The sequence below is a fragment of the Nelumbo lutea genome, chromosome 4, assembly GCF_056320005.1.
Source record: "Nelumbo lutea isolate HS-2025 chromosome 4, American lotus-T2T, whole genome shotgun sequence".
In the NCBI taxonomy this organism is placed as follows: Eukaryota; Viridiplantae; Streptophyta; class Magnoliopsida; order Proteales; family Nelumbonaceae; genus Nelumbo; species Nelumbo lutea.
The window spans coordinates 3024815-3044475 of NC_142687.1; the positions used below are offsets into that span (position 1 = coordinate 3024815).

General features: G+C 39.9%; 1 protein-coding gene across 2 annotated transcripts; it reads left to right on the forward strand.

Moving 5' to 3' along the window:
• Positions 1–7687: 7687 nt before the first annotated feature.
• On the forward strand, positions 7688–18855 carry LOC148853394 (uncharacterized). 2 transcript variants are annotated; one of them, XM_088941109.1, is made up of 3 exons: positions 7688–8731; positions 17592–17991; positions 18481–18855. In XM_088941109.1, exons 1-3 carry the CDS (start codon positions 8210–8212, stop codon positions 18699–18701), a joined length of 1143 nt encoding a protein of 380 aa, XP_088797235.1. In that variant the 5' UTR covers positions 7688–8209; the 3' UTR covers positions 18702–18855. The 2 variants fall into 2 exon arrangements, with proteins under 2 accessions (XP_088797235.1, XP_088797234.1); XM_088941108.1 differs by having other exon boundaries at positions 17592–18481.
• The last annotated feature ends 806 nt before the right edge of the window (positions 18856–19661 follow it).

The following is a 19661-nucleotide window of genomic DNA, read 5'->3' on the forward strand; positions in this document are numbered from 1 at the left end:
TTAAGTAGTGGTGGCACTTTAAGCCTTGCCGTGTCCATTGCCGGAGACCCTTCACCATCTCTTTATCAAGAGTTACGCCCAAATCGGGAGCGGCCTCACCCCACCCGGTCTGAAAGGGCCATCCTTGTGCACTTCGCACGCCGAAGTAGTCCCGCTTCCAAGCTGAGACCTTATTAGGAAGATCGTGCAGAAGCTTAAAACCCTGGCGAGGAGAAAGGTAATACGCCCGTCTCCCCCCTGGGAGAAAACCCGCCTGTCTCTTGAGCATCAAGATAGAGGAGAATATCTCTAAGTCTAAGGGAAAGTTCTGCTCGCAAAAAAGGGAGATTGTCCCCACCAGGTTCCGAATAGAGTTCGGATGAAGCTGGCCAATGGTGACACCGAAGTGGTTTATGACTTCGACGAGAAGGGGATGGAAAGGAAGTCGCAACCCTGCAGCAAGCTGCTCTCGAAAAATCACGATCTCGTCGGGACCGTGTTCCCAAGGAAAGCTACCCGAAGGAATAAAATATGTGTACCCCCCAGGAAGATTATAAGACACAAGTATGGATTGAAGCCCCTCAGGCGTCATGGTCGAAGGGCCAAACCGGTCTAGCATCCGACCTCGGCGGGAGGTAGACGCCAAACTGCCCGAAGCGACTCGACCTACTGGTTCGTAGTCCTCAAACTCCACCTCAGGATCACTGAGGCAGTCTGGGGACACGGCTCGGTTGGTGGAACCTACATCGGTCCTACTCGAAGAATCGTTTGAGCTATCAAAGCTAGACATTGGGGAAGAGACGAATTCAAGAAAGTACTCACTGGAAAGTTTGAAGAAAAACCAAAGAACCGTGAACTGTATAACCAGCCTTGACGCGAGCTGGACAAGACTTGGACGCGAACTCAGTAGACAAACCGCAGAAGTGACAACAACCGGGGTCCCCCACTATTTATAGCTACAGTAACCAAGAATCGACCGTGCAAGACCGAAGACGATCCGACGGCCCACGTTCTTACCGACCGCACAACCCTTAAGGTCGAGACGTGATTGGCGCACGTCTTTCTAAAAAAAGCAAAACGCCAGCGCACGTCTTTTTGAAACCGACGTCGCTTCGACAATCATCTTTTCGAAACTGACGCACCGCACATCTCCCTGACAGTCGCCCGCGCACGTACAGCAGTGGCGCGCCTTTTTGAAATGACCCGCTGTCACGTCCCAGCGGCACGAGTTGGTTTGAAATTTAAAACGCGCGGTCACAACCACCAGCGTTCTTGAGTAAGCACGTTCCCAGCCTCCTCGGAAACCGAAAGAACCCTAGCAAAAGCGTCTCGTACAGTGAAGGTTTGAAGGACGGGACAAATCCACCGGCTACCTCACGAAAACTCCCCGCACCATGGCAAGACCCTCGGTGCAAGGAGTGGGGGGCAATTGATGAAGGAAGATTTGGCCCGACCTCTTCATTATGTGACACGTGGCAGAAACGACAGCTCGGCAAAAGGGGCCAAGCCTAGGCGGGAACAAGGGGACACACCGCCGAACTGACCCACCTTGCAACAGCTCGGGATACACTTCGCCGAACTGACCCACCTTGCAACAGCTCGGGATACACTTCACCGAACTGACCCACCTTGTAACAGCTCGGGATACACTTCGCCGAACTGACCCACCTTGTAACAGCTCGAGATACACTTCGCCGAACTGACCCTTGTAACAACTCGGGATAGACTTCGCCGAGCTGACCCACCTTGTAACAGCTTGGGATACACCTCGCCGAACTGACCCACCTTGTAACAGTTCGGGATACACTTCGCCGAACTGACCCACCTTGTAACAGTTCGGGATACCTCCGAGCTCAAGACCGCCTTGCTCAGCACTTCGCATCATCTTCTGGGCACCAAAGCCAAACAAGTCGTACCATGCCTGACACTAGGGAAGTCCGTGCCCGAGGGCGCCACACCTAACTGACTTGGGATCTGACGTTTGGCAGCAGCACTCTAAACGGCCACATGCCACCGCCACTGATGCCGCCATCTCCAGTTAGACGGTTAGGTAGTGACGGTTCTGTCTCAGTAGAAAGGACGACGGCCGAGTTGACAAGCACAAGGGTAATCATACCCGATCTGACAAGGGCCTCGGGACGAGTACACGAAGTGACTATAAGGGCCCCCTGCCCCCTGACAACGGAGGTATGCAAACTTTGCGCTATATGGTATTACCTTGTTTTTGAAGGATTCTAACTTGAGCTTCGGAGCTTTTACACTGGGTTCCCCCCGGAGCTTTCCCATCTCTTCCGTTTTAGGTTCCCTGCTACCCCGTTCAGAAGCAAGGCAGCATACAGCTAAGACCAGCCGGATCGCGCTCCATCAATAACGTTGCAAGGGTTTTTAAGCTGAAAGTTGTTAGATAAGCATAGGATGGAGAGAAAAGGAGTGGGATCCTTTTGGTTGAATCATGCTTCCCATGTAAAAAAAGTTCATAGGTTGTTCAGGTTCTTCTTTAAGCCTTGCATGATTAGTAAAAGCCTATTCATAATAAAAATAAAATAATTAGGCTTTTAGCATGTGACTCATCAAAGACTACACCTGTTCATGGGTGGGTCGAGCTTTGTCTTTATATCAATAAAAAAGTGTTTTATTTATATTAAAAGCCATCAAAACCCAATAATAATAAAAGATCTCACTATTACTTGAAAAAAGAGAAGAGGAACAGAGAAAAAGATATTGTCTATATGTTTTTATTACATAATATATATTATCAAGTTAGACTCGATCAGGCTTTTTTGAGAGAGCTTGAGCCCACCCTAAAACAGGTCAGGCCTAAGCCCAAGCCCACGGGCCTAAAGTCATGTCCAAGCCCAACTTAGAATGGGTCGGGCTAGGCCATTGGGATACTCAACCCATGAATAGGTCTATCAGAGACAAAATTGGGAAATAAAAGAATATGGGTAAATGCACTTAACGACTAAGTGTTTCTTGGCAAATATTTACCCAGGTAAATGCATTTACCTAGATAAGTAACTTCTTGAAAAGCGGATGAGGCCAAAATGTGGGGCTCAAATGACTCCATAGGTCCATTTGAACATTTGATTGTATCATGATCACGTTTTTAGTTGGGAGGTTCTCAATACTCCCTCCCTCCTCTCTCTCTCTCTCTCTCTCTCTCTCTCTCTCTCTCTATCTATCTATCTATCCATCTATCTATATATATATACACATACACACAATTATAAAAGTACAAATGAGGGTATGTCCACATTTATTATTTAGTCCATCTCTAATTATGAATATTAAAAATATAATTTTAATTAACGCTTTTCACATCATTTAATCCTCTCTTATTAACTCTTGTATTTAAGGTATTAACTCCTATTCTCTCTTATTAAATCTCATAAACACATTTGAAATAACTTAAATATCTAATTATATTTAACAAATATAAAAAAATAGACGCATTTATGATACTTTGTATTAATCAAATTAAAAAAAGAAGTGCAATAAATAAGAATTATTTTATTGATGATGAAAATGAAATACATAAACTAAAATTGACCAAAAAATTAAATTATTTTTCTATTTAGCAGAGATCAATAGTTTAACTTTTGGGTTAAATTTGTCAACCTTTAATGTCATAATTAAATAATATAATTAATAAAAAATAAAAAACACAAAAAATAAAAATTACATAAATTTTACAAAAAAAAAAACATTTGGGCACATGTATAATATCATATATTTATCATATTAAACAAAAAAATAAGTGTACATAATAGTATTATTTTTACACAGATAGAAATAAAAAAAAATTATAGAAAAAATTTGAACACATCTATAACTCCATATTTATACTACTATTAAAAATATGAATAAGATATATTGTGGAACTTTCTTTTGACTAGAATACTCATTTTTTGAATTTAATCCTATTTAATTATGAGGTTTAAAATGTATTTTGAACTATAATTTTCATGTCATTCAATTCCCTATCTTTAAATCTTACATTTTTCTTTGATAAATGAAAAAATATATATATAATAAGAATATAAAACATTACAAAAAAAAAAGTCTAGCCAAGTAGGTAGGCCTGTCAATGATACCCAAAACTTTGCAACCCAATATAAGGTGCTTACGTAATCAGATTCAAATTTTGTAATTTGCATCCAATTAATAGTGAAAAACAAAAATATAAAAATAAAAAATACATAAATTTTATAGAAATTTTTGGATCACATAGAATTTTCACATGCAAAGCACGTGAAGTGCTGCCATCATCAGGAAGTGCTGCCATAACAGTATAGCCGTAATCAAGTACTAGTGAGAAGGAAAGTTAGATCAGATCCAATCTGTAATCCATGTGGAAATTGTGAGGAAAGCGCCATTCACTCTCTTTGCTTATGCAAGCATGCTAGGGCTACATGGTTTGGAAGTAGTTTGTGTTTGCTTTGCTCCAATTTGCACTCTTTAGAAAATTTTGCATAATGGTGGTCCTGGTGGATGAGTCAAGAAAGTTTTGATGCTGATAATCAAAATTGTTTGAAGGAATTATCTACTATCATCTTGTGGAATATTTGGAGAGTTAGAAACAGATGCGTTTTTGAAGAGGTTCAGCCTAATCCTTTTGTAACTTTGATTCATGTTAATAGGACGATGAAGGAAGTGTGGAGAATTTCTCATCAAGAATCAACAGATTGTTCTCAATCTGAAGGTGCAGTGGTAAAAGATAGTGCCTCTATACACCAAGATCCCCTTTTTCGTAAAGCAAAGACTGATGGTAGTTTCTGTCGTTTTGGCCCCAGTGGGTTTGGGTTTTGGATTTGTGATGGTTCAGGTTCCTTTTTGTTGGCTAGCTGTGGTAATTGTAAATCCCTTTCTGCTGACTACTCAGAATTGCTAGCTATCTTAAACTCTGTTATTTCTGCAAAAAAATCGGGCTTATCTCATCTATGCATTGAAAGTGACTCAGTTGGCCTAATTTTAGTACTAAATCAGAGATCTTTTGACTGTTCTCCTCTGGTTTGGCATCTTTTAGAAGACCTGTATTCCTTGCTGGATTTTAATGTGTCTTTTAAGCATTGAAGTAGATCAAAAAATGGTGCTGCGCATGAACTAGCTCAAAAAGGAAGGTCAAGTTGCATTTCAGCTTGGAGAAGCCCCCCAGTTTGGTTAGTTCCTCTGTTGAAAGATGATAGAGCGATTTCAATCCCAGATAGTTGGGAACCACCAATGTAATTGGAGTATGATCTGTGTGTATTTGATTGTGTTTCTTTCCTTCTGTTTTGTTTGCTTTCTTTTGTTTCTGCTTTGTTTGCTTTCTTTTCTGTTGTTTGTTGCTGTGTTTGTTCTGCTATTCGCAAATATTTAAGTGATTCTACTTCCCATCCACAATTCGCAAATATTTAATTAAAAACTGAGATGATGTTGATGTGCAGCTATAGTGTCTTGTGGATAAGTTTGTGGGTGGTATATATAATATATGGATTCCAACAATGAAAGAAAATCAGCTTAGGAGTTTGTGTCTTTTCAGATAGAACATGATTATATTTTGACAATTAAACAATCACTGTAAATTGAAAAGAGAGCATGTAAAAAGATGGTAACTAGAAAGAAATTTGGCTTGTCGACCTCCAACAGCTTGGCTGTTGAGAAGCTTTTTATGCATGCCAGATTACCATGGGTATGGGACAAAAGAGTAATTGCCTTTCACGAATCTTTTGACCAAAAAGACAAAAAGGGTTTGAGTGGGTTGATTGTCATAAAAAAAAAGAGAGAAATTCTTTAACAGCCTAGGCTGTTAGGTCCCAACATCCAAAGTATTCTCATATAACTGGACCAACGGGCAAATTTTTATGCTAAACATAGGGTGACATCGGTCAGTTTGATTCAGTTTCAAGATATAATTCATTCTAATTTTTTGGACCAAAACCTACCTTGTCAATATTGGATCTATGGTCTATTCATGGAGCTTGCCCTTGCTCTTACTCATAAAAAATTAATAATATGTTTTTTTTTTTCTTCTCCTTTCAAACTTTTGATTTTGAATAACAATATAATAAACACTCCCATGTAAGGTGCCAGCTAGTTGATTGGTAAGGTCCTGTTGGTTATAGACTTATAGTGGTGACTTTCGAATCCCACGTCAAATAGGAAAACAATTCCGTTTCGGATTGATTTTAAATTTATATTTTATTCTATCATTAATCAAAATAATTATGTTTTGATACATTTTTTTTTAATATGGTCAATTAATATAAAAGTCAATGAAAATGGGAGTTAACAACCTAAGGCTCCGTTCTCTTTTTGATAAGTTACTTGTTCGGGCAAATGTAATTACTTGGGTAAGTTTTTCTTAGAAAACACTTACCTCGGTAAGTGCATTTGCCCATGTTCTTTTATTTCTCATGTAAATAAGGTAATGACTATTTTATCCATAAAAATCCATTATTAAAATGGGCATTTTTGTCCCATTCAAGTGTTAGCAGCTTTTTCCCTAGGTGGGAAAGTTATTTACCCACTTAAGAGATGGGTCTCATTTACCTGGGTAAATGGTATCTAGGAAAATAAACTTTCCCTGGTCCTTACATAAATATGAAAAATGAACATGGGATTATTGGTCAATGGGAACCAAAATCCCATTGACCAACTCCCTCCTCTCAAAATCCAAAAAAAGAACACCCCCTAAATGCCAAACTCAATGAGAGGGAATCGAATAAGGAGAAATGTAATAATTCAAATTACATTTTTATGCCCTCAAAATAGGAGAGACCAAATTAAAAAATAAAAGGTATTCTAGTCAAGAATAGGAATGAACAAATGTTAATGTCAGTTAATACCTTAAATATAAGACTTAATGAAAATGATATGAATGAATAGAAAAGTAGTTGTTCAAATTACATTTATGTTCTTATAAAGATAAAGGAACCAAATTAAAAAAATTAAGATATTTTAATCAAACAAAAAAAAAATCCAATTTCATTGCATACTTTTAATAGTATTATAGATTGAGTATTAAAATTTCTATTCATTTGTTTTTATCGTCTCAATTAAAACTTTCTTTTATTAAAATATAAATTTTCCCTATGATAACTCAAGATCGAAGAGTAAATTCTGTCCAATAAAAATTATAGAAAATAGGACCCATTCACACTTCTAGTCTTAAAAGTACATATATGCTGACAGAAATACATAAGCTCTCTACAAACCGACCTCACAACATGTTCTGGCCATACATCCTGAACATCTCGCGTACTTATATTTATTATTCATGATGTTCCCAATAAAAACCCACCTCACAACATGTTCTGGCCATACATCCTGAACATCTCGCGTACTTATATTTATTATTCATGATGTTCCCAATAAAGACCCACCTCACAACATGTTCTGACCATACATCCTGAACATCTCGCGTACTTATATTTATTATTCATGATGTTCCCAATAAAAACCCACCTCACAACATGTTCTGGCCATACATCCTGAACATCTCGCGTACTTATATTTATTATTCATGATGTTCCCAATAAAGACCCACCTCACAACATGTTCTGGCCATACATCCTGAACATCTCGCGTACTTATATTTATTATTCATGATCTTCCCAATAAACGGTGGGATGTGGCTGTGAGAGCAGATCTCATCACTGATGTATCACGCACGAATCTACTGTTGGCCACGCTGTACATAGAGGCTGGCTGATAACCAACTACGAGTGGATACGCCAGTGTGGCGGGCAGCAGATACCTGTACGAGGGCCGAGGGGAATCGAATTACCAAAAAGTAGAATCCGGTTCCGGATAGAATCCGATTTCTAAAATGCTACCAAACAACCCCGAATTCAACCCAGCTAATGAATAAAGCAATGCAAGCAAACCAGATCTAATCTACTAGTTCATCAAAATCCTGGATAGATCTCAGTATAAACAAACCGTTTACGCCTGAGTCTTGACTGCAAAACCCTTGGATCTATCTCTTTCTCTCATCTTGAGTCGAACGTCCATCCCCAACGTCTAGTTGCTGACAGAACAGATCACCGTATATCATTTCAATAGAAAGAAGAGCAGACTTTACTATAGTTCAGATAAGATGAAACGTGTTCTTCGAAATTCGTAGATCCCATGTCCTCAAGCATCAAGAACCCTATATTCTCTCCTTACGCGGTCTAGCAAGAAGCTAAGAGCCTGAGCCTAATGGGTTATTCGAGATTCGTCTTGTCTTCGCTCTAATTCGCCTCTGATGGGTTCTTCTCAGTCCGTCCAAGTCGACGACAACGACGACGATGAAGAGGAAAACCGTAACGGGGGAGCCGAACGAAGAGAATTGGAGAAGCCGTTGATTCAGAAGGTTCTAGAACAAGAACCCGAGGTCCTCCCTTGCCACGCCTCGGCAACTCCCCTCTCTCCCCAGCTATCAACGCTGGGCACGCCGCGTCTTGGCCCATCGATCAAGGTCTGGGACCCCTGCAATGTTCTTGCGCCACCGCCGCCGCTGCTGCCGCCGCCAAGGTTCAATAGAAGCTTCTCGTTTGAAGATGATCGAACGATTACGGAAGTTTTCATGATTAATCATGGTGAATGCGGCGTCAATCTGAGACCGGATTTGGTTGCGGGGCGGTGGCCGGAACTGGGATTGACGCCAAATGGGAAGCGGCAAGCGAGGGCGTTGGCAGTGTTCCTTAATTCTCGTGGTGTTCGGTTTAGTGCTGTCTATTCGTCGCCACTGGAGCGGGCTAAGGCAACTGCAGTTTTAGTCTGTCAGGTAATTTGCAGGTCTTGTTTGGTTTATGCTTCTAAGATTAAGTTTCTTGTTGTTTGTTAGGGAGTTTAGTTTCTTCGATTGTGTGTGCGCTCGTGTAGATTGTTTTTCTGAATGTGCTCCTTCGATTGCTTGTATTGTGGAGCAATGGATATACCGCCAAACTTCATGAGCCAGCTTGCACACTGAGAAATTAATGCTGTCGGTGTTGGAATTGAAGTGCCTGAGCAATCTGTGAACCACTCACTATCTAGAGTTTAATAGTCCTTTGATTCTGTGACCAATATGAAGTCCCTAATATACCTAGAAATTTGAATGAACTTATTAGCCACTAAGCCACCTCGAATTTTCTATGGTTCGATGCTGTAAGAAACTGAAAATCAATCATGAAAATTCTATGACCTGTCTTTCTAGGATAGAATCCAGCATACAACCAAGTCAAGGACTCAAAGATGCTACCCCTCGCCCCTCCTAAAAGCTAAAACTGCCAACTTCTCACATATATCAACAATGCCCGATGGCTGCTTATCTTATTCTGTAAGTTTTACAATGTCAATATTGACTAATTGAGGCTCTAGAGGCCATACAGATTGGAAAATGGAATTAGTTCAATTTTGATCCTGTAGGTTGTCAAGACTGCTATTCAGTCTTGATCACTAAGAGATTTCAGGTTCGATGAGAAGAGAATGTGAAGAAGATGTAGAGGAAAGAGTAGTGGAAGAGCAATAGAACACAGAATTTTAGGAGAAGAACAGAATGTCAATATTCTGCCGCCGCTACTTTAAATTAATATATATAGGTTATGCTAGTTACTTGAAAGGACATATCTGCCCTTGGTGTTTACATCATAACTGCTAATAAATAACAAACAATATAAAACTGAAACTATAAATAACAGAATAGAAAAATAACCACAGCTGCTGTGACTAGCTACATTCTACCCTACGAACAGAGTGGGACCACAGCTGTGGGGCCCACATCACTGTTCTCTACACTCCCCCTCAAGTTGGGAGTATATGTTCATCATTCCCAACTTGGATAGATCCGCCTCTAGCTTCTTTCTTGATATGGCTTTAGTAAGAATGCCTGCTAGTTGCATACTGGATGTGATGTAAGGGAGGCATACTTCTTGAGATGAGACCCTCTCTCGCACAAAATGACGGTCAACTTCAATGTGTTTGGTTCTGTCATTCTGTACTGGATTATGTGCTATATTAATGGCGGCTTGATTATCACAGTACAACATCAGGGGCTTCTCATACTCAATACCCAACTCCTAAAGCAGAGATCTTAGCCATAGGATTTCAGCCACTCCATTGGCCATGGACCTGTATTCTGCTTCAGCACTTGACCGGGAGACAACACTTTGTTTCTTACTTCTCCAGGAGACAAGGTTTCCTCCCACAAGGGCACAATATCCCGAGATAGACCTTCTGTCATCAACACTCCCAGCCCAATCTGCATCAATATAAACCTCCACCTTCATGTGATTGTTGTTCTTGAAAAGTATGTCCCTACCTGGGCATCTCTTCAAGTAAGCTAAGATTCTTTCTACTGCAAGAAGATGTGTGGTTCTAGGAGAATGCATGTACTGGCTGACAACACTAACAACATAGGTAATATCTGGCCAAGTGAGACAGAGATATAGGAGCTTTCCTATCAGTTGTTGGAACATAACTTTGTCTTCCAGAATCTCCCCACTCTCGGCACTAATCCTGTGATTCTGTTCAATTGGTGTATCTGCAGGCTTGACACCTAACTTTTCAGTTTCTGCCAACAGGTCTAGGACATATTTCCTCTGAGATATAAAGATCCTCTGTTTGGATCTAGCAACCTCAATACCCAAAAAATACCGAAGTACACCAAGGCCCTTCACCTCAAATTCTTGGTGAAAAAGCTGTTTAAGAGACTCAATCTCATGGCTATCATTCCCTCTGACCACAATATCATCAACATATACTGCCAACAGTGTCAAAGAGGACTCCACCCTCTTGATGAATAGGGTATGATCTGACTGGGCCTGTACATATCCAAACTTTACAAGTGCTAGTCTGAATCTATCGAATCAAGCCCTAGGTGATTGTTTCAAACCATACAAAGCCTTGTTGAGCTGGCAGACCTTCTTACCTACTTTTGCATCATAGAATCCAAGAGGCAAACGCATGTAAAATTCTTCCTACAGATCTCCATTCAGAAAGGCATTTTTCACGTCCATTTGGTATAAAGGCCATGTGTGACTTGCTGCAAGAGACAAGAGAATTTGAATAGTAGTCATCTTGCTATCGGTGCAAATGTCTCCAAGTAATCTATGCCATAAGTCAGTGTAAACCCTCTTGCAACTAACTGAGCTTTGTACCTCTCAATAGATCCATCTGCATTATGCTTCACCGTAAATACCCATCTGCATCCAACTGGTTTCTTTCATTTTGGCAAATCAACTACCTCCCAGGTGTTGTTCTTCAACAGAGCATCCATCTCAACTTGCATTGCATCTTTCCATTCAGGGACGGATAGGGCTTCTTGCACTGTTCTTGGATTAGGGACATTGGAAATGGAGCTAAGGTAGGACCTGTAGGTAGGAGATAGACGATCATAGGATAAAAAGTGGGAAATACAGTGGGTTGTGGATGTGGTACAATGTCGTTTCCTTTTACGGACTGCAATTGGAAGGTCAAGATCATCTGTAGGGGAAGTCTCTGTGGGCTTTGGGACTGAAGTATCTGGACCTGGAGCTGCAGATGAGATTGGAGCTGGTTTGGACTGCTGATGATCAGGATCAACCTGCCTGCACTGCCTGTGATAAACCCTCAACTCCTAATCCCGCTGGCCACCCTCACCATTGCAGCTTTCCCTCAACTCCTGATCCCTCTGACCACCCTCACCATTGCGGTTCTCATCACCTAATGGAATAGGTAAAGGAACTGCCCCACTCTCACTGCTCTCCCCCTGAAGACAAGAACTCAAACCCCCACTCTCACTACTCTCCCCCTGAGGGGCAACCTGAGGATAATAGGGTGTCCCCTCAAAAAAAGTGACATCCATGGAGACAAACTTCCTTCCGGAGACAGGATCATAACAACAATAACCCTTTTGAGTTTGTGCATAACCAAGGAAGATGCATTTGGAGGCTTTGGGTTCGAACTTGGAGGGATGGGGTCCGAGAAGCTGAACAAAGCAAGTGCAACTGAATGTCTTAAGGGGAATAGAAAACAAGTCCTTACGTGGGTGTAGAAGCGAAAAAGGAGATCGCATATCAAGGACCCTGGAAGGGACCCGATTAATAAGATATACCGCCATGAGGATAGCATCCCCCCAGAAGCGAATAGGGACATTGGAAGTAAACATGAGGCTTCTAGCCACTTCCAAAATGTGCCTATTCTTCCTCTCGGCAACTCCATTCTGCTAAGGTGTATGAGGGCAAGAGCTCTGGTGGATAACCCCATGATGAAGAAGATAAGATGTCAATGATTTGGCAAAGTATTCCTTTGCGTTATCAGATCGAAGAACTTTGATCTTGGCATCAAACTGGGTTAGAATCATTTGGTGAAAATTTTGGGTCAGTGAAGGTACCTCATCTCGTGAATGCATGAGATAAACCCAAGAAAAATGGGTATGGTCATCAATAAATAACAAAAAATATCTATACCCACCCATGGAAGGGATATGATAAGCCCCCCAAACGTCAGTATGCAAAATATCAAAAGAATTATCACTCTTTTTATTACTCAATAAATAAGGCTTTCTGTAATGCTTAGCAAACTCACAACTTTCACACTGTAGTTGAGACAATTCAATAGACTCAAATAAAGTAGGAAACAGACTCTGTAAAGATAAAAAAGACAAATGACCTAATCGGTTATGCCAAAGCATAACCGGACTCACACTCTGAGAAACAAAAGATAACTTCTCTACTGACTCTCCCTGACGGAACCGCTCCCCGAGCAGATAGATCCCATTCGTCTCACGGCCAGTCCCAATCACCTTCTGCGTCTCCAAGTCCTGAAAAACACATCGGTCAGGGAAGAAGGTTAGTGAGCAGTTCATATGCTTGGCAATACTACTGACTGAAAGAAGGTTAGTATCAAGCTTAGGCACGTGCAAAACATATGATAGGGACATAGTATCTGAAAGCTTGATGTCACCCTTCCCAGAAATAGGAACCAGGGAGCCATCAACAATAGATACCTTATCTCTACCAGAAGACAAATGATAAGTAGTAAACAGTGAAGGCAAGCTAGTCATGTGATCAGATGCACCTGAGTCTATTACCCAACAAGGCTCAGTAATACCTGGAGCTAAGGCATGATAGGCTGAAGCTCGAATACCTGAATGGGCGAAGGCAGATGTGACAGGGGCTGATGGAGGTTGTGGTGGCTGAGCTGAATTTCCAACATCCTTTTCTATCTGTATTAGGGCAGCCCGAACTGTAGCTAAGGTCTTCAAAGATGTTTCTTTCGTGCCAGATGAGGATGCTGAATCAATGTTCATGGCTACATGAACAGTGCCCTTCTTGTTTCTTAACTTCGCAGGAACCAAGTGAGGATGCAGTTTCCAACATCTCTTTTGTATGTTTGGGTTTCTTACAATGTTCACATACTACATCCTTCTTGTCTTCCTTCTTCCTGTCCTTCTCTGAATCACCCCTTGATTTGGGTGTAGCCGCTACAAAGGCTGATACGGGTTGCATCATAACCTTCCTTCTGGTTTCTTCACTGTGTACAAATGAGTAGGCCTGAGAGAGAGTCACACTATCTCTAGTCAAAATCTGCTGCCTCACAATATCATATTTTGGGTTCAGTCCCGCCAGGAACTCAAACACTCTGTTTGTCTCAATGTGCTTTCTATGGGTCTGAGCATCTTTCTGACTCTCCCACTCAAGAGTCTCTAAGTGATCAATCTCATGCCACAGGGACTTTAAGGTAGAGAAGTAGATTGATACCGGTTTCTCTCATTGTTTAAGGGTGTTCACTTCACATTTCAATTCATATGCTCTGGCAACATTAAGGGGTTGGGAGTAAGTTTCTTTCATAACATCCCATATCTCCTTGGTTGTCTTTGTTCACAAATAGTTCCGGCTAATATGAGGCTGCATAGAATTACACAGCCATGTCATAACCAAGTAGTTTTCTTGCATCCACTTGGTATATATTGGGTCTCCCTTGGAAGGTTCTTTCATATCTCCCAGGAGGTACCATAATTTACCTCTTCCACCAATAGCCATCATGGCTGATTGGGCCCATTCCAAATAGTTTGATCCATCAAACTTTACGGTCGTAATCTGACCACCCATCTTAGAAACACCACCATAACTGATGTTCCCAAGATTGCCTTCTGCTTGAATCTTAGACTCCATTTCTGTCAAGTCTCAAAAACAGTACTTGAGTCACCAATCACAATCAAAACAGTATAGGCCTGATCTGTATTGTCAGTGTATGTGCACAAAACCGAAGTAATTCTGATCTGAAACCAACCAGCCAACACAGCAGTAGCTGTCCGTAGATCTCTAACCCCCTTAGAACTCTGATAACATTTTTAAAACAAAACTGGATATGCTAGGGAAAGTTAGGGTTTTAATCAGTCCTGAAAGGAAGCAATTCAGTCGCACAGTCCAAACTGTATAGATGAGCTTGTAGTAATAAGAAACCCTAAAATCTGATCGGACCTACCAATCAACTTAAGAGTAGCTCTAGGTAGATCACAGGGTTCAGTCAACCACAAGGGCTTGCCGCAGATCACTTTCAAACCCTAGAGTACAGAGAAACACAGTTCGGTTCAGGGTTTGCTGTAAAACCCTAGGAAATTGAAGAGAGAAAGAGCTAGAATGGTTCGACCTTCCCCTCCAGATAGGTCCAACCTATCTTCTCTGAAAGAACTTCTGTTAAAAAGGTAACAACTTACAAGGAAAAATAGTTCGCTGCCTTCTAGGGTTACCTAAACCCTAGTCTTCTCTGATCCTTCCTGACCACCAACACTCTGCAACCCTAGCAAGTTTCCAACAGTTGCTAGTACCTCTGGCGATCTCCAAGAACCAGTCTACGAACTCCTCCTCTTCAGCTTTCAGTCCTAGGAGATTCTCTTGTGGTCGGCTGGTATTAGACTCACATGAAAAACCCTAACTAGGCTCTGATACCGTGTAGGTTGTCAAGACTGCTATTCAGTCTTGATCACTAAGAGATTTCAGGTTTGATGAGAAGAGAATGTGAAGAAGATGTAGAGGAAAGAGTGGTGGAAGAGCAATAGAACACAGAATTTTAGGAGAAGAACAGAATGCCAATATTCTGCCGACGCCACTTTAAGTTAATATATATAGGTTATGCTAGTTACATGAAAGGACATATCTGCCCTTGGTGTTTACATCATAACTGCTAATAAATAACAAACAATATAAAACTGAAACTAGAAATAACAGAACAGAAAAATAACCACAGCTGCTGTGACTAGCTACATTCTACCCTACGAACAGAGTGGGACCACAGCTGTGGGGCCCACATCACTGTTCTCTACAGATCCCAATGCATTTTAACCAATAAGATATCCGGAATGGGATAATAACTAGAATGTTTAGAAATTATAGAATGATTTCATGTCTTGAAACCCTAGAGCACTTCGAAAAATCCAAAATGGAGTTGTTCCATTCCACATGTTTCCATATGCTCCATAATTCTTTTCTTCCCTCTATTGGCACAAACACTTGTCATTTTTTTTTTATCAGTAACACAAACACTTGTCATCTAGAGTTTAAATATGTACTTTCAATGGTTATATCACAAAGAAATCAATGGTTTTGGATCTGAACTTGTCAAACTTTTGAGCTTCAAAATCAATTGGAACAGTGCATGTAGCCAGTATTTTCTCCTTAGTTCCACTATTTAGATTTGTGATAACATTTATAGCCTTTAAACAGAAACATCTGAATTAAATCTAAATGTGAAGTTTGAGTATTCTCTTACGGAGGATTCTTCAAATGCCCTTTTCTGGTAAAGAGTTATTGGGAGAGGGTCATGGAGGTTAGCTTACTATTTAATTAAAGTCAACAAAAAAAGTTCTCTTCCATACAGGTTTAGTTTAGATGAATTCCAAGACAGTTAAATATGATAACAGATTACCTGTCCACCTCAGGAATACAAAAATGGGTTTGCTACTTGTGACTGATGTTGTTTAGTTAGTTTCCCTAAATAACCTGGGATCCTTGCACATGGCAAGTTTGTTTTAAGCTCAAAACTCAAAAGGGGGTGTACATATACCTTTCCATATCCTACAGGCTACATCTAAAATGTATGTTTTTTTAGAGTATGATGTATGGAGAAAATTTGCCCATGAAAACTTTGCCAAATATAAGCCATCTTTTAGAGAAAATTTTGAACATTTTCTTTGAAGAGTAAAGAAAATTTTGTTAAATTAAAAAGAAAGATACAGCTTTAGTAGGTGTCAAGATAATAACCGAACAACTGTAACTATGAAAGCATGTTTATATTGCATGCTGGGATCTCAAAATTTTTAAAACTCTAATGGATATTATTAATTGGAAAAAACTTCCATACAAGGTGGACTGGGCACATGAACACATGGACAATCAATAGGGTCTTCTATCCCATGGATGGTCTTTATAGGCTACAGGATTTGTCCATGTGGCACAAATAGGTGGGATCATGTGGGAAAATTGACTTCTTTGTTTTAATCTTCTTAATCTATGTTTGATTTCTAAAGCATATAGTTTCCGTTAGTTCAACCATCAATTATGTGGACTGCGAGTAAGTTGCCCTGTCCCCAATCTCTGAAGATCAAAATATTGGTACACAGTCTGAGCTGCCTATTATCAAATGGCAGCTTGACAGGAAAAAATGCACTGTATGCACAATGCTAAGCTGTGAGAACATGAGAAAACTGAAAATGAGAAAGATTAATGGAGAAACAAAGAATAGAAGATCAGAAAATTAGTCAATAGAATTATAGAATGCCCTTTCCTCCCTTCCCTCGTCCCATAGAAAATCGTGATTAAAACCTGAAATTTGATATTTAATAGAGGTGAATGCCAGTTTGATCTATGTTTCTCAGGACATTCATATTGATTCTTGAATATTCCTTGGGCATTAAGACTTTAGGTTTGGGTTAATTAAAATAGTGAATATGCTGATATGCACCATGTTTAAGATGAAGAGGCATTTGCAAAAGTAATATAGATGTATTTACTGTTGAATGTTATTTCCTCACCAATATGATCCATTTACTTTTCTAATACCCCTTTTTCTTGTCTTCTTTAGAAAGACTAAAAGTCATGTTGATAAGACTAATAGAACCAAAACTGATAGCATGATTCGATTTGATGGATGGAAAGCTCACATCTATGTTCTCCTGGGATTTGTAGGCTATTGAAGTTTTCAGAAAGTTCTCCAATTATTTGATGTAGTAAGAAGACCATTGGAATTCGAATATTTTTTATTCTCCCCTCTTCCCATATTGATTTGATGTCATATGACCTTGGAATTATATAATTGTTGTCAATTAACAGTTGTCTAATTTGTCTTCCTAAAATCTAGGATATGAAGTGTAGAGAACCTTGTCATTTTGACCCTCATAAATGTTAGTTCATTGAATTAGTGTTCAGGAATCAATTGCATGATCTATAACATGCTAGATAGATGCATATCTTCTCCTTTATCTTTTGTAAAAACTTAACAAATACTTGACATAGTATGCTTGTGGAATTTTAATATTTCTGATGCTTTCCTCTACTGAAGTTTAGCTGAAACTTTTTTAGAATTTATCCAAATATTTGATGTAGTACACTTGTGGAAATTTGTGTTTCTTTTCTATCCATCTGAAATTCAGCTGAACCAAGTAATTTTTGCTTGAAATTCCACAGGAACTGAATTTTGCAGAGGAACAAATACAATCATCAGATGCCCTTCTTGAGATGAGTGAAGGCCAATGGGAGGGGTGTCTCCGTTCAGAAATATACACACCAGAAATGGTGAATATAATGGATGTAATGCAGCCTGACTTCTCTGCACCATCTGGAGAATCGCTTAGGCAGGTGGAATTCAGGATGGTTCAATTTCTTAATGGCATGGTCCTCAAACTTCCTGAAAAGCTGAGAACTGAATATGTTATGTCACTCCATCAGAATGAGAGCAAGGGATTTGCCAGCCACAATTTGCAGGTTACGACTCACTTAACTCAAGATCAAGATGGTCTTATGCTCCCACCTCCACATTGGGATTTGCTTCACAAGCAAAGACAGAGCCCTTCAAAGAAAAAGTCTGGTAAGAGCAGGCTACAGTTTGTAACTACTACTGGAGTTCCTGAGGTAGAGGATGAGATCTCTCCCCGGGAACCTAACAACTTGGACCAGCTTCATGATATGAATGTCAGAAGCTCTTCCAATCCCTCCTTTTCAATTGGTATTTTCACCCATGCAATGCCAATTAAGTGTCTTCTCACAGGACTCCTGGGGTGTAGCCCGACAATGGCTAGTAAGATCTGTATAGATGATTCTTCAATGACAGTATTACAGCATTCAATAAAAACAGGTTGGCAGATAAAAACAATGAATGATACAGCACATCTCAGGCTTCTCTAGGCAAGCCCAAGAGTTATTAACCAGCCTTCTTTGGCTTCTGCAAATGGATAAATGACGTAAATTACTGTATTTGGGCAGAGGCTGATATTTATTCGAGTTTTTTATTCAGTTTTTCTACTGCTGGCTCTTGATTTTAGCCAGTTGATTGGTTTTTGGTTCCATGTCTCTGCAGTTCATGCTTCTCCTCGGATCCAATCATCCAAGGCTCTGAAATTTTGGCCATTCAGTCACTGTCAGGTTTTATTTAATTATCATCGACAATACTTAGCAGCTGTGTGTCATGTATTTTACAAGCTTCGAATTCCGCGGTTCATCCAAAAAAAAAAAAAGCTTCCAACCCCACAGAATAGGAAAAAGCTGTGTAGAGCTGGAGCTTTCTCATATATGAAGTAATTCTTTCGATCTGTAGCATTACAGCCTTACAGGTGTTGTTTCGTAGACTATGAGATGAAAATATTGCACAATCTGGATGAAATTAATTGTATCCGAAACAGACAAATTTGCGTCTTAAGATATTACATACATTTGATTTGAGTTTGTTGTCGAATGACTTGTGCAGTTTTCTTCTTGATGGGATGATGTTTGGCATCGATGATGATTCCTTATTGCCGATAATCCAGAAATCGGTGATTTTTGAAAAATCACCAAAAAATTGTTGTTTGTTATCATTTATGCTATGTAAGCAATTCATTTGATGCCGATTCTCAATGGTAATTATTTTTCTTTGAAATCATTCTTTTCAGACATGTTGGATGCCATGTCATCCTCCAAAAATTTGAATCACTTAAAAATCGGGAAATCACAAAAAAAATGGTGATCCTTCGAGATGGGCCAATTTCAGGAATTATTGTTCTGCCGATTTCTCAAAATCACAAAATTCAACAACCAAATAGGAATGGCAACGGGGCGGGTTTGGGGCAGGGCACCCTCTCTCTGTCTCTACCCCGAAGTCATGATACCTTGCCTTGTACCTGCCCCGTCCCTGGTGGCAGGGCGGGGCATCCATTCCCCATAAGGGATGGGGAATCCCTGAATTTTTCCCATTTTAAGGCAATTACTTAAAAACTATCTATTTTATGGACAATTTATACATAGGATATAGGAACTTGAGGGTATTTTAGAATTGAATTATAATGCTTTACGGGTAATTCAAAAATAAAATTATGTCTAAGATTTTAAAAATTTAGGAAATACTTAGAGATTTTAAATATCAATATTCAATCTAAAAATATTTTACTAATTTACCTTCGGTTTTGGGGCGGGTTCGGGGAATTATATATAAAGCCCGTCCTCGCCTCATCCTTGTTTAGGGTCGGGGAAATTGCCATCCCTACAACCAAACAGATTGAAAAT